Source organism: Magnolia sinica, chromosome 13 (genome assembly GCF_029962835.1).
Source record: "Magnolia sinica isolate HGM2019 chromosome 13, MsV1, whole genome shotgun sequence".
NCBI classification, from domain to species: domain Eukaryota; kingdom Viridiplantae; phylum Streptophyta; class Magnoliopsida; order Magnoliales; family Magnoliaceae; genus Magnolia; species Magnolia sinica.
This window is the reverse complement of record NC_080585.1, coordinates 477,006-490,642: the sequence shown is the minus strand read 5'-3', so window position 1 is coordinate 490,642 and position 13,637 is coordinate 477,006. Positions and strand designations below refer to the sequence as shown.

The following is a 13,637-nucleotide window of genomic DNA, read 5'->3' as shown; positions in this document are numbered from 1 at the left end:
CCGTTTGGTGCATGTGCACGAACTCTCGTATCAATCCATCTATACACACATCCTCTATGAGGCGTCGACACGACTGACAAGGTGCAAGTCCAAAAATAAATGCAGTTGACCTTGTTTTCTGTTTTCTAATTTATTTATTTTTCTATATTGGAATTGTTTGGGAAAATCAAAATGGAAACATTAGAGAACTAAGGTCGGCGCCGGCCCCGCCCGCATAATCCGATATTCATATGGATCTAAATTCCATGCATACTATTAAAATTCTATGGTCTTGATGCACTCATTACCCATATGGGTCCCATGATTTGTCCATAGAGACGGCTGATCTCATTGGACTTGAGACGATGGTGTTCCAAACATGTGTATTAAGCAGGCATATCAGGTGGCATTTAGCTAGACAAGTTCCCATGCATATGATGGATGCTGATTGGGTACTTCATACATTTGATTGCATTGGATTGGATTGGATTAGAAGGTTGCTCTCAGAAGCTGGGCTTTTCTTTTTCTTTTCGTTTTTTTTTTTTGACACACACACCTTCACACCCACACACAACACACAATGGGTACTTGAACCCATGACTTTACCATGAAGTTAATCAAGTATGCATTTAACAAAGCCCATCTTTGACAATAACCTACCAAATCAATCAGATCCTACAACATCAGGTCAAGGAGTTCAGTCCAAATGAGAGTATTACCCAATCCGTATCCATATATGATGTGGGTTTTGATAAGTAAGGTGTCTCCTCATGGTACCATATGGGAGGTCATCCAGGAAGTGAATCCTTAGGTGTCATTTGGTACTGTGGATTTAACAGTATTTTGATGGTAAAATTTATTTATTTATTTTTATTTTTATTTTTGTGTGCATTTGGCATCGTTTTAATTAAAGGTAGATGAAAATTTATTTTTGTTGTGTTTTGAAATTCCTTCATTTTGTTGTGAATCTCAGTTTGGTATAAAATATTTGGCTCCCCTTTTAAAGATACGAGAGTCGCATGAATAACAAGTGTTGTAGGTTAGTAATCCTCCATGCACATGGCACACTGACAACATCCAAAACAATTCAATTATCAGACGCATCTATACAATTGCACCAATAAAATTATCCAAAATGTCTAAATGTTGGCTGTTTAATGGACGTTAAAAAAACATTGGCATTTTGCATCGTTTGAGATATCTCTACATTTGTGGCCCAACCAAGGCTCAAAATTTCCACATTTTTTACTATTAAAGTATATATTTCAATTGGCCTATTACAATGATTATGTCAAATGTCATGTACTTACACTTATTTGAAATGGTAAAGTGGATTTACTTAATTAAATTCAGTTCCAATGAATATATGCATTTTGCTTAAAGGCTAACAAATACTAATTTCTTTTTTAAATTTTAGTAGATTCTAGTTTCAAATTGCCAAATACAATGAAAGATTCCAATCCACATTGATTCCACGGCATATTGACTTTCTAAATGGTTAGTATTCTCATGGTCTTATATATTATAAGCATGCTTCATTAATGATCCTGAGCTTTAAATTTTAGATTTGAAAATAATCCATTAAATATACATCTTCATGCAAAATCACATGTCCAACAAATGTATCTTGCCACAGACGCGGTGGCTTAGAATCAAATAGTTGGGATGTTTGATTTAAACGTCCATTGTCTCCATACCAAGTGACCTGCCTTGGGATTTGATCAGAATGAATTTTGTGACTAGTGGGCCCCACCTCATTCACAGCTGAAAGTTGGTTCACAATACATTGCATGTGCCAAAAAGAGGTGGTTGTATGTGAAGCTCACCTAACATGGGGTGAAGTCCTCTAAAGATAAAGATTATAGTAATGAGGGATCATTTTAAAAGTAGTGGGGGAGTTAGTTCTATAGAAAGAGTAAATGGTATTTCTTTATGTTGCAGAAAAGTGCAATGCATATGAGGAACTGTTTGAGGTCAAATATTTTCTTTTTCATTGATGTTTTAAAAATCTAAGGTTGCCCAGATTTTGATATTAGTCTCCTATATAAAATGACCCTTCATCTTCCTTCCCCCTTCACCAAATCACATTCCCCTCTCTCTCTCTCTCTCTCTCTCTCTCTCTCTCTCTCTCTCTCTCTCTCCAAAGAAATGATGATTTCTCTCATGTTTCCTCCATCTCAGTTTCATGTTCCTGCCATCATCTTCTACTCTTGCGTTTGGCTGCCACTACTACGACTCAAACAAACTCTTCTCGATACACTGCGTCTGGTTTTCAGGACTGTACCGCCAATGGAGTGCTCCCACGTGGCTTGCATACGAGTAACCGGAGATGATCAGTTCTACGATCTTCCGGTGGTTGCATTCCATGAGGTGGAGGGTATGGACGCCAAGGTCGACCGGTTGTGCTCGGTTTGCTTGGGGGATTTCCAAGGAGAGGAGGAGGTGAGCCGGCTGCCGGGTTGCGGGCACGTATTCCATGCAGGGTGCATACGGAGTTGGTTGGAGCGGGATCGGTTCACGTGCCCGCTCTGCAGGGCTCTTATCTTCGAGCACCATGCTTGCTGTGGGAGATCTGGTCTTCTAACCATTCACTGATTTTTATTTTTATTTCCTCTTTGTATCGTTTGTGTATATCCATTGACCATTAGAATATCGCCATCAGCTGGTCCTGATAAGCGGGACCCACTTCCTTTGAAAGGGGTGTTCTGTAGTGGTGCCTGCTTTGGCCCGGCCTTTTTTTTTTCTTTTTTTTTTTTTAAATGTCATGGCCGTTGTCATCTCTGGTAATGACGAACGTATGGACAGGACTTTCTGTGTACACTCGCAGTACTGCCGTTCATCATTTTTTTTTCCTTCTTTTTTAGGTTGTAAGTAATACCATTAGTTGTCAATTAATTCTTCTTAGTTGAAATTTTCAATTAATTCTTCTTAGTTGAAATTTTCATTCTTTCCGCTCCATAAATCTCTCTCTATGTCTCTCGGGTTAGCAATGGTCAACTAGCCCAGCCTCCTTCTCAGTCGGGTTAGGGCCAGCCGCACATCAAGACTCTGGCTATAAAATTTAGCCCATTAGGTAAATGGTTGGAGCTCGGGCTCACCCTAACCTAAACTTAAACCTGACACGTCGCAGTCTTTTAAAAAAAAAAAAAAAAAAAAAGTGGTGACTGCTGACTCATCCGCTGTCTGATTGGCACACATGCACGGTGATCAGACCGCCCAATTGCTGGCCGACTTGGAGGTCGATTATGGTTCAAAAATGATACTGGCTTATGTGATTTAAGTTGTCTGGTATGGCCCATCAAATTCTACTGCCTTTTTATCCGTCCATATACCTACCAATTGAACGGTTAGGATGATTAATTGGTGTCATTTTCGGGCAGGGGCATGCACAGTATACGACTATCCGAATAACCTGACATGCACTCTACGCGTACGTGTATAGATAGAAGAATGGTTCGTTGACTTTACTCATTTTAATGAGTATTTCCGTCATTGTGCATTTTCTCTAGGTGGAGTATAACTTATGATCTACGTCCCGCGTCTTTTCGCATTATACACCGGTTTTGATTTCTTGCAAGCGGAGACCATGCTCTCATAATCCGGACCGTTTATCATTTGTAGGCCATTTTCGATGGAAGACGCTCCAAAATTCTATCAGATTGGGATATCTCTGAAACCAATCATCTCAACTTTTTCACTTGAACATGACCTTCATTCTCTCCTTAGCCATCCGTGGGTGCTGAGATGGTCCGATGATTGGAACCGTTCATTTTCTCCTTAAATCATAATCACAGTTCAGCGATGTTCATATCCTTTGATTTTTAGAGTTAAATTCAAACCATTAAAAATGTTCTCCTCATTGTTTTAAATTCGTCCACAGATAGTGGTCACAATCATCCTTTCAATGTATAATTAATACAGTTCTATATATAACATGGAGTCCACAATATGAACGGTTCTGATAATCGGACACTAGCATGTGGGGTTCTGTAGGCTGCTGTCTTCGTGCTGGATCCTGAGTCAGGGCAAAACGATCGAACTCTACGATATATGCGACCCAGTAGATCACGACGGTTGATATAGAGGCACATGTGGCATACAGCACTCAAATTAAACAGACCCAAGTTTTGGAATCCAAATCAGATTTCATTGAAAAATGTTGGGTCGATTAAGGATTATTGATACTCCGGCAGAGTATGACACTAGATACCTAGTCACTCATTGATTGTAGATGTGTCATTCTTAAACTTGGGTCCGGAAAAAAGACTAGAGGAGCAATACCCAGAAAAGATTGGTGGAACCATTAGCGAACACTTATTCGTGGGAATAGGACAATTGAATTTTATTTTATTTTCAATTTTAACTGTCTAATAAGTTTCTATAAATCCAATGAGTAAAGAATAAAATAATCTTAAATTTTGGTTCATTATACATCCAATAAGTGTCCATAAATTTTGAAATTTTACTTTACTCTCTCATCTTTCATTTGTATAATTTTTAAGTAGCTAAGTATTACCCATAACTAGAGTTGTACATGAACGGAGATAGCTTGTTTAACTCATCTGTTGTATGATTGGCACACAAAAGATGCGTGCAGATTATTCATCGCAAATCTCGCATTCTCCGCATCCAAAAAGGACTTAAAAGCAAGATTTGAACAGTTCAGTGCCTTAGTTAATTTCCACATCCCTATGTTTTCAAAGACAGGAAGAAGCAAGGGATTTGGATTTGTTTCATTCAAAAAGCGGGGGGATGCGATGCGGGCTTTGGAGCTCCTAAACGGTAGATTTTTGGGACGCAGACGGATGCAAGTTAGCATTGCTCATCAACGCCAGGCCAATAGCACCCAGCACGACAAGGGGGCAAACCTGAAGCTCATGACCCCGGATTAGCATCCGGCTAATCAAATGCTTAATCCTAACCAGCCCATTCTACCCAGAGATCGGATGGAAACAAACAAAACAGCAATATCAAACAGAGGAAGCAGGAACGGAATGCAAGGGAGAACATATGCTGAGACAATCGCCCTCCCCCCTCCCCCGGTTCCTATCCACCATAGCATCATAGTGCCCAAGTGGATTTCGGACATGGGTAGGGCGGATCTAGCCCATTCAGTGGTGGGAGAGGCATCTGGCCTACATATCACAATCGAGTCCTTGCGAGATGGCATCCTTGTGTCTAATTTCAGGTTGACTCAAGTAGAGGTTTTCATCTTATCTGAATCTGTATTTTCCCTACAGTTTTTCTCAAGGGAAGCGATCATTTCCTTTTCTCATGATAAATTTCTCCAGAACAAGCTTGGCCTGCACAATGTCCGACCGTGGGGGCCCGCGATGAAAGTCCTGGCAAGAGGAGTTTGGATTCGGATTGAAGGTATTCCGAAGCATGCTTGGTGTGAACAGACAATAGGCCAGATTGCAAAGCAAGTGGGGGACGTTATGGAGCTAGATCAATCGTCGACAAAAGGTAAGAACAGATGGTACACTAGAGCCCGGATCTCACCTCCAAAAGATTTCAATCACTGCAAACAGCTAAACCTCATAGTGGAAGGCAGGCTCTACCCGATAGAGGTGCAAATAGAAGCAACTGCGGTGGCAAACTACACAAATGAGACTTGCAGGCTTCCCAAATAAGAAGGGACAAAGCAGTGGGTTATTAAATCGTTTGAGAATCAGCCTGAGAAGAAAACGACGGACAGAGACAAGGTCCAAAACAAGGCTCATAGCCAGGTAGACCAGAGCGAGGAATGTCCGGCGAATGTTCGACCATTGCCTCATAGACAACTCAACTGAATCAGCCTAATCAGAACGGGCAGCTGCAGGTGGCAATGAATATGGAGATGGAACGAGCAGTTGCTTGTGGCAATGAACATGGAAATGGGCAGCTACATGGGTCAATGAATATGGAGAAGGAACCACTGCCGAATGCTCTTACTCAATCACATCTAAACGCTCAGGATGAGAGAGAGAGAGAGACAACCTGTAACACCCATAACCTCTCCCATTGTCCCTCTTTTGCCTGTCTCTACCAGCAACCAGCCTTGCCTACCTCATTCTTCTAACCTGCAGAGTGAGGTCCCCATTACGTCCTAACACCCTCATGCCATTCATATTGACCTGCCCAACCCCAACCCCAACCCATTCCTCTACGCTTCCACTCAGACCATGTCGATTGAAGCCCTTCCTGAACCTCCTCAACTCCTTACTTCAACAAATCCCTTCCTCTCCTCCCCTCAGCCTACCACTCCCCCATGCCTGCCCCTTTCTTTTCACGCTAATCCTAGAATCCCCATTGATAGTAATGTGCTGGAGGATTGGGAAGGATGACTTTCTGAGGTTCGACTTTTGTTCAAAGAAGGTTCGGTGATGTAGAGACCACAACCCTTCAATAGAGACGTCCCAAAAATTCCAAAACCAAACTATGAGGAGGCGCAGATCATTAGAAACAGAGATAACCGCACAGATGAGATGTTAGCTACAGCTGAAACCAGAGTATCTGATTTTCCTCCTCTGGATGACAGGGTAATTCAGTTAGCTAGAGCTGAAATCAGAGTAACTGAAGAGAGGAATTCTGTTAGGCGATCAGAAGACAACAGTGTCATCAGTCCCCTCATTGCGGAAAGGCTGGCTCACCAAGCGACTGTTAATGACGAAAATGGAATAGCTCTATGGGTAGATATTGCAACAGGAGAGGAAAATACCGAATCCGAGGCTTCTGATTCAGGTAGCAAGGCTGGTAGGACTGCTTCAATTCCAACAGTGTATTTCAGGAAAAAAGGGAGACTGACAGGATCTCTATTCAAAAGGCAAAGTCAAAGAATCTGAAGCATCCATAAAAGGGTGGAGGGAAAAGGATGGGTGTCTGATGTTTAGCATTCTTTCCTGAAACGTAAGAGGGGTAGGTAATGCTCAAACTACCCGCCACCTAAGGCAGCTAATTAAGAAGAACAAGATTTCGATTCTTCTGCTACAAGAGCCAATGATTAGAGCATCTAAGAGGGAGGTCGTGGCAGCAAAGCTGGGGTTTCAGTCTCACCTAATAGAGGAAGTGACTGAGGGCCGCATTTAGATATTGGCTGTCCAAGGCATCCAAATTCAATCTGTATCAGCTTCTAGGCAATGTGTTTCCTGTTTGGTAACTATTGAGAATATCCCCCCTATGATGATTTCAGTGGTTTATGCTAGTTGCAATAAGGACAGTAGGAAGGTTGTATGGGATGAATTAAGGAGGATTTCACCCATAGTGACAGGTCTTGGATGGTTTGTGGGGATTTTAACTCTATGGTTCGCATAGAAGAGAGGTTGGGGGTGCATCCTCTTTCATGGAGTCAATGCGTGACTTCATTGAAGCCATAAATGATTCATGTCTAATTGATGCTGGATTTAATGGATCCATATTTACATGGTGTAACAATAGGACTAGCGGGGGTCGTAGATGGGCTAGGCTTGATAGGATGCTAGTTAATGTTCCTTGGATGAGTTCGCTCCCAATGTTCAAGATTGATCACCTCACAAGATCATTCTCGGACCATTCTCCGATTCTTTTGAGCTTTAAGGACGATAGTGCAGAATTTCCTCGGCCCTTCCGTTTCCAGCGAATGTGGACCACCCACGACGACTTCAAAAGGGTTGTAAAGGAAGTCTGGGATGCTGAAGTGGCAGCTGCTCCAATGTTCAAAGTGTTCATCAAGTTGAAGCATTTAAAGAGGGCTCTTAAAAATTGGAATAAAACCACTACCGAATGCTCTCGCTCAATCACATCTAAACGCTTAAGATGAGAGAGAGAGACAACCTATAACACCCATAACCTCTCCCATTGTCCCTCTTTTGCCTGTCTCTCCCAGCAACCGGCCCTGCCTACCTCATTCTTCTAACTTGCAGAGTGAGGTCCCCATTACATCCCAACACCCTCATGTCATTCATATCGACCTGCCCAACCCCAACCCCAACCCATTCCTCTGCGCTTCCACTCAAACCATGTCGATTGAAGCCCTTCCCGTACCTCCTTAACTCCTTACTTCAACAAATCCCTTCCTCTCCTCCCCTCAGCCTACCACTCCCCCATGCCTGCCCCTTTCTTTTCACGCTAATCCTAGAATCTTCATTGATAGTAATGTGCTGGAGGATTGGGAAGGATGACTTTCTGGGGGTTCGACTTTTGTTCAAAGAAGGTCCGGTGATGCAGAGACCACAACCCTCTAATAGAGACATCCCAAAAATTCCAGAACCAAACTATGAGGAGGCACAAATCATTTGAACCAGGGATAACTGCACAGATGAGATGTTAGCTACAGCTGAAAACAGAGTATCTGATTTTCCTCCTCTGGATGACAGGGTAATTCAGTTAGCTAGAGCTGAAATCAGAGTAACTGAAGAGGGGAATTCTGTTAGGCGATCAGAAGACAACAGTGTCATCAGTCCCCTCATTGCGGAAAGGTTGGCTCACCAAGTGATTGTTAATGACGAAAATGGAATAGCTCTATGGGTAGATATTGCAACAGGGGAGGGAAATACCGAATCCGAGGCTTCTGATTCGGGTAGTAAGGCTGATAGGACCGTTTCAATTCCAACAGTATATTTCAAGAAAAAGGGACACTGACAAAATCTCTATTTAAAAGGCAAAGTCAAAGAATCTGAAGCATCCATAGAAGGGCTGAGGGAAAAGGATGGGTGTCTGATGTTTAGCATTCTTTCCTGGAACGTGAGAAGGGTAGGTAATGCTCAAACTACCCGCCACCTAAGGCAGCTAATTAAGAAGAACGAGGTTTCGATTCTTCTGCTACAAGAGCCAATGATTAGAGCATCTAAGGGGGAGGCCATGGTAACAAAGCTGGGGTTTCAGTCTCACCTAATGGAGGTAACGACTGAGGGCCGCATTTAGATATTGGCTGTCCAAGGCATCCAAATTCAATCCGTGTCAGCTTCCAGGCAATGTGTTTCCTGTTTGGTAACTATCGAGAATCTCCCCCCGTGATGATTTCGGTGGTTTATGCTAGTTGTAATAAGGACAGTATGAAGGTCCTATGGGATGACTTAAGGAGGATTTCATCCATAGTGCCAGGTCCTTGGATGGTTTGTGGGGATTTTAACTCCACGGTTCGCATAGAAGAGAGGTTGGGGGGTGCATCCTCTTTCACAGAGTCGACGCGTGACTTCATTGAAGCCATAAATGATTCATGTCTAATTGATGCTGGATTTAATGGATCCATATTTACATGGTGTAACAATAGGACTGGCAAGGGTCGCAGATGGGCTAGGCTTGATAGGATGCTAGTTAATGCTCCTTGGATGAGTTCGCTCCCGATATTCAAGATTGATCACGTCACAAGATCATTCTTGGACCATTCTCTGATTCTTTTAAGTTTTAAGGACGACAGTGCAGACTATCCTCAGCCCTTCCGTTTTCAATGAATGTGGACCACCCACGACGACTTCAAAAGGGTGGTAAAGGAAGTCTGGGATGCTGAAGTGGCAACCGCTCTAATGTTCAAAGTGTTCATCAAGTCGAAGCATTTAAAGAGGGCTCTTAAAGATTGGAATAAGACTGTATTTGGGGATGTCTACAATAATGTGAAGAAGGCTAAGGATGAGATAGCCAGAGTTGAATTAAACCTTATTCATTATAACTCTGCCGCTAACCTGGACAAGCTAATTGTAGCCCAACAAAATTACAAGCTGGTTGAACTTCAACAAGAGTTATTTTGGAAACAAAAATCCCGAATTACTTGGCTGCAAGAAGGGGATAGAAACTCTAAATTTTTTCATGAGTCAGTCTTGGAGAAACGTAAAAAATAGGTGATCGACCAAATCATATCTTCATCGAGAGAGATCATTGAAAAATGCAAGGACATATGAAGGGCGGCCGAGGATTACTTTAAGGTTCTTTTCTCCTCTCAAGACAGGGTAGCGAACGGGGCTATTTTATCGTCTCTCCCGAAGATCATAACGGAGCAAATGAACCTGGATCTGATGAGTCATATCATGCTTAAAGAAGTGAAGGCAGTAGCATTATCCATCCCGGTCGATAGTGCCCCGGGGCTGGATGGATTTGGAGGTGCTTTCTATTCCGCTTGTTGGGACATCGTTGGAAATGATATTTTCGAAGCGGTGAAGGATTTTTTTGCAGGAGGCCCCATGCCAAGAGCTTTCCAATGCATCAACATCTACCTCATTCCTAAGAAGGTGAACCCTGACTCCATTGGGGACTATCGTCCCATTAGCCTGTGCAATGGCATTATGAAGATCTTCTCCAAGATCATAGCATCAAAATTGGCCTTTATCCTTCCCTCCATCATCTCAGAAGAACAAGGGGCTTTTGTCAAGGGCAGATATATACACGCCGAGATCTTAGAAAATCAAGAAACTGAAGCTAAGTGGCCGAAATTGGTCCAGAATGCAAGATCACGGGGTTCCCACTATCCGTTTGGCTCAAAATTTTATATCTAGCTTGAGGAACCCAAATTAACCGTACACGTTGAATTTCAGCTCCTAGATTTATGTGGAAATGGCCCAATGGATAGATCAGGCCATAAATATCTGATCTGGGGCTCACCTGATATCTGATATGCTTCAATTTTGGTCTCAACCCCTTAAATCAGATGACTAAGGAGATGGACGGTGTAGATATCTCACACTACATCACTGTGGACCCCACGTCGGGTAGTGTGTACACGAGCACATGTATATCGGATGTGCACCAGACCGCTCAAGCCGGTCAAAGTCGCCTTGACCGAGTCTTCTTCATAAAAAAGGAAACAGCAGTCCGATTTTGACATCCGTGTAACGAACGGACTCTGTCCGTCTTGCGGAAGTTAGTGGGCCCCACACATCAATCATTTGAAGGATCTGGACCGTCCATCCTATTCAGGCACACTCCTGTCCAATCCAGAGCTAAAATCACATAATATTAGGCATGTGTGGATGCACAATTTCTAGCAACAAAAGAACCTCGGCACTGCTACGTTAACGGATGGCCCAATTGGGTGACGTCGTGGCCCACCAGGACTGACCGATTGGAAAATCCAAGCCATCCACCTTGTTTCCCATCCAAAACCGACCATCCCCTGTCCCGCTTCTTGATTTCCTCAGAGGTTACATGTACATGAAGGTTTAAACGCAGGACAGACGACAGCAAGAAAGATTCTGTGGGCCACACCAAAACCTATCCAAAACAGTCCCTTACCGACCAGTTTTTCGACGTGATTCTAATGGACGGAGTAGATTTCCTCACTGACACTGATCATGGGCCCCACCAGTAGCTCAGCGCAGGTCTTGCGCAGGCAGAGCGTCTAAGCAGAGCCCGGACGCTGCCGCCTTCCGTGGACCCTTATGTGATATCAATCACAATTGGATCAATGATCCAGATCGTTCAAATGATGGAGTAGGGGATCTTGAACCCCACCAAGAAGTCAGATCCCGAGTCTGGACGATCAGTCATCCAAAATCTGCATCCAAACGCAGCATGTTTCCTGCACAACCGGCATTGGATGCGAAAATTTGCCACCGGCTCTGGCTTTGATCAATCGATTTTCTGAGGTATGTAAACATCCATCCAAGTCTGACCGACCCACGCACACTATAAGAGGAAGGGAAAGAGAGGACGTGGGGGTGGGAGATTGAAGGAGAAGCTGTGCAGACGTCAGGGAGAGAGACAGAGTATTGTTTTATTTGTTTTAATGTTTTTTTTCTTTTGAGGATAGCCTAATCATATTAGGCTAGACCTCTTAGCTAGGGCTAAGAGGTGAAGCTTGTAGGAGATGGGAGGCTCTATTTTATGCCTTTAATTTAATTTATGAACTGAATTTAATATTAGTTTGATTATTAAGGGAATGTTTTTAGTTTTTAATGGTCTGTTGTGACTAAAATTACAATGGGTCTGCGATAGCTTGTGCATGTTCCTTTCCTTTTGATGTTTATGACGTCAGGAAGCCCTGTTGTTCACCATCGTCTCCTGGGCATGGTCGGATGACGGTACCCTTCCTAACCTTCATACATTCTTGAGTTGTTGGTAATTAGTTTAATTCTATTGTTTGCTTTGTCTCATGGGCATGGTTTTGTGATGGAATCCATTCTAATTTATATACCTTTCATCTCTTGAAAACTATATCAAAGGAAGTTCAGTTTAATGGTTATACCCTTCAATTGGATGAAGATAGGACTCTAAGTCCAGTTGAATACTTGAAACAGGCATAAGATCTCCCTGATTTCTACAAGTTGATCCTCTGAATCCCTATTGTCCTTTCTCTGAATTCCTTAAGTTTTAGATAATTATTTCATCATTATTCCTCAATTTACACTCGATTTAGATTTCATCTTAGTCTAATTCTAGTTCTACTTAGTTTTAGATTACGAACAGGTTTCAGTCCCTTGGGATTCGACCTCGATCTCACCGAGTTTATTACTACATCACAACCCTATACTTGGGAAGTGAACAAGTTTTTGGCGCCGTTGCCGGGGATTGACGGTTACGATTAACTTTAGTTTTAGATTTTTTTAATTTTTTATTATTATTTTATTATTTGATTTTTAGAACTAACTTGTTTCCTGTTTTGTCGGATCCTGACATAAACTTCTAAATTGGTAATCCTTTTCTAATTTCTCTATTTTTCTATTTTTAGAATTAGGGTTTGAGTTTTAGAAATTTTCTAATTCTAGTATTTTTCTATTTTTAGGAACTAGTTTTTTTTTTAGAAACTAGGTTAGTTATTTCCCTTTTTAGAAATTCTTTCTAATTTTTAGAAACTCTTTCTAATTTTGGAAGCTCATCTTTCTTTTATTTTTAGAAACTTTTTAATTTTAGGCTTAGATTTTCTATTTTAGAAACTTTATAATTCTAGGTCTTCTTTTTAGAAACTAACTTCTAGGTTTAGGGAACTTTTATTTTTAGAAACTAACTTTCTATTTTAGAAACTAATCTCTTTTGTTTTATTTTGCAGGATCTTAACATAGGAACTTCTCATTTGGTATCATCTTTCTAACTTCTCCTCCTACTTTCTGTACTTTTCTAATTTTAGATTTAGATTCTTCTTTTACGTAACTTTCTATTTACTAGTTTTAGAAAATTTTCCCTTTTTTAGAAACTAACTTTCTTTTTTTTTTATTTTTAGTAACTTTCTAATTCTAACTCTTTTAGAATCTAACTTTGTTTCCTAATTTATTTTTAGAAATTTTCTACTTGTAGACTTTTTTAGAAACTAACCTTCCTATTTTGTAGGCTTTTAAGATAGAAATTTCTAATTCGGTAAGCTCTCTCTCTACTTTCTATTTTTCAGATCTCTTTTAGTAACTTACTTTCTAGTTTAGGACTTTCCTAAGTTATTTTAGAAATTTTCACTTTCTTTTAGGAATTTCTTTTTTTAGAAACTAGTTTACTTCTATCTTTCTTTTTAAGAATTTTCTAATTCTAGACCTTCTCTTTAGAAACTGACTTGTTTTGTTTTCTTTTGTAGGTTTTTAACTTAGGGGCTCTAATTTGATAACTTCTTTCGAACCCTCTCTTTCTTTCTAGATTTTCTTTTCCTTTCTTAGGATTAGGTTTCGAATTTGATTGAGGGTTGCGAGTGTTTCATGCCCAAGTGGGCCCGTGACAACACTCGACGTCTCTTGACTAAAGGAGGATTGGTTGAGGGGTTAACTATCTATTGCAGGACTAGACACCAC

General features: G+C 41.4%; 1 protein-coding gene across 1 annotated transcript; it reads left to right on the top strand.

Moving 5' to 3' along the window:
* The first annotated feature begins 2,127 nt into the window (after nucleotides 1–2,127).
* On the top strand, nucleotides 2,128–2,574 carry LOC131223941 (RING-H2 finger protein ATL18-like). The gene has a single exon (XM_058219540.1). It carries the CDS (start codon nucleotides 2,128–2,130, stop codon nucleotides 2,572–2,574), a length of 447 nt encoding a protein of 148 aa, XP_058075523.1.
* Nucleotides 2,575–13,637: the final 11,063 nt, after the last annotated feature.

Bases quoted from the DNA above. Each gene is read 5' to 3' on its own strand.
- LOC131223941 (XM_058219540.1), top strand. From the start codon at position 2,128: ATGATGATTTCTCTCATGTTTCCTCCATCTCAGTTTCATGTTCCTGCC.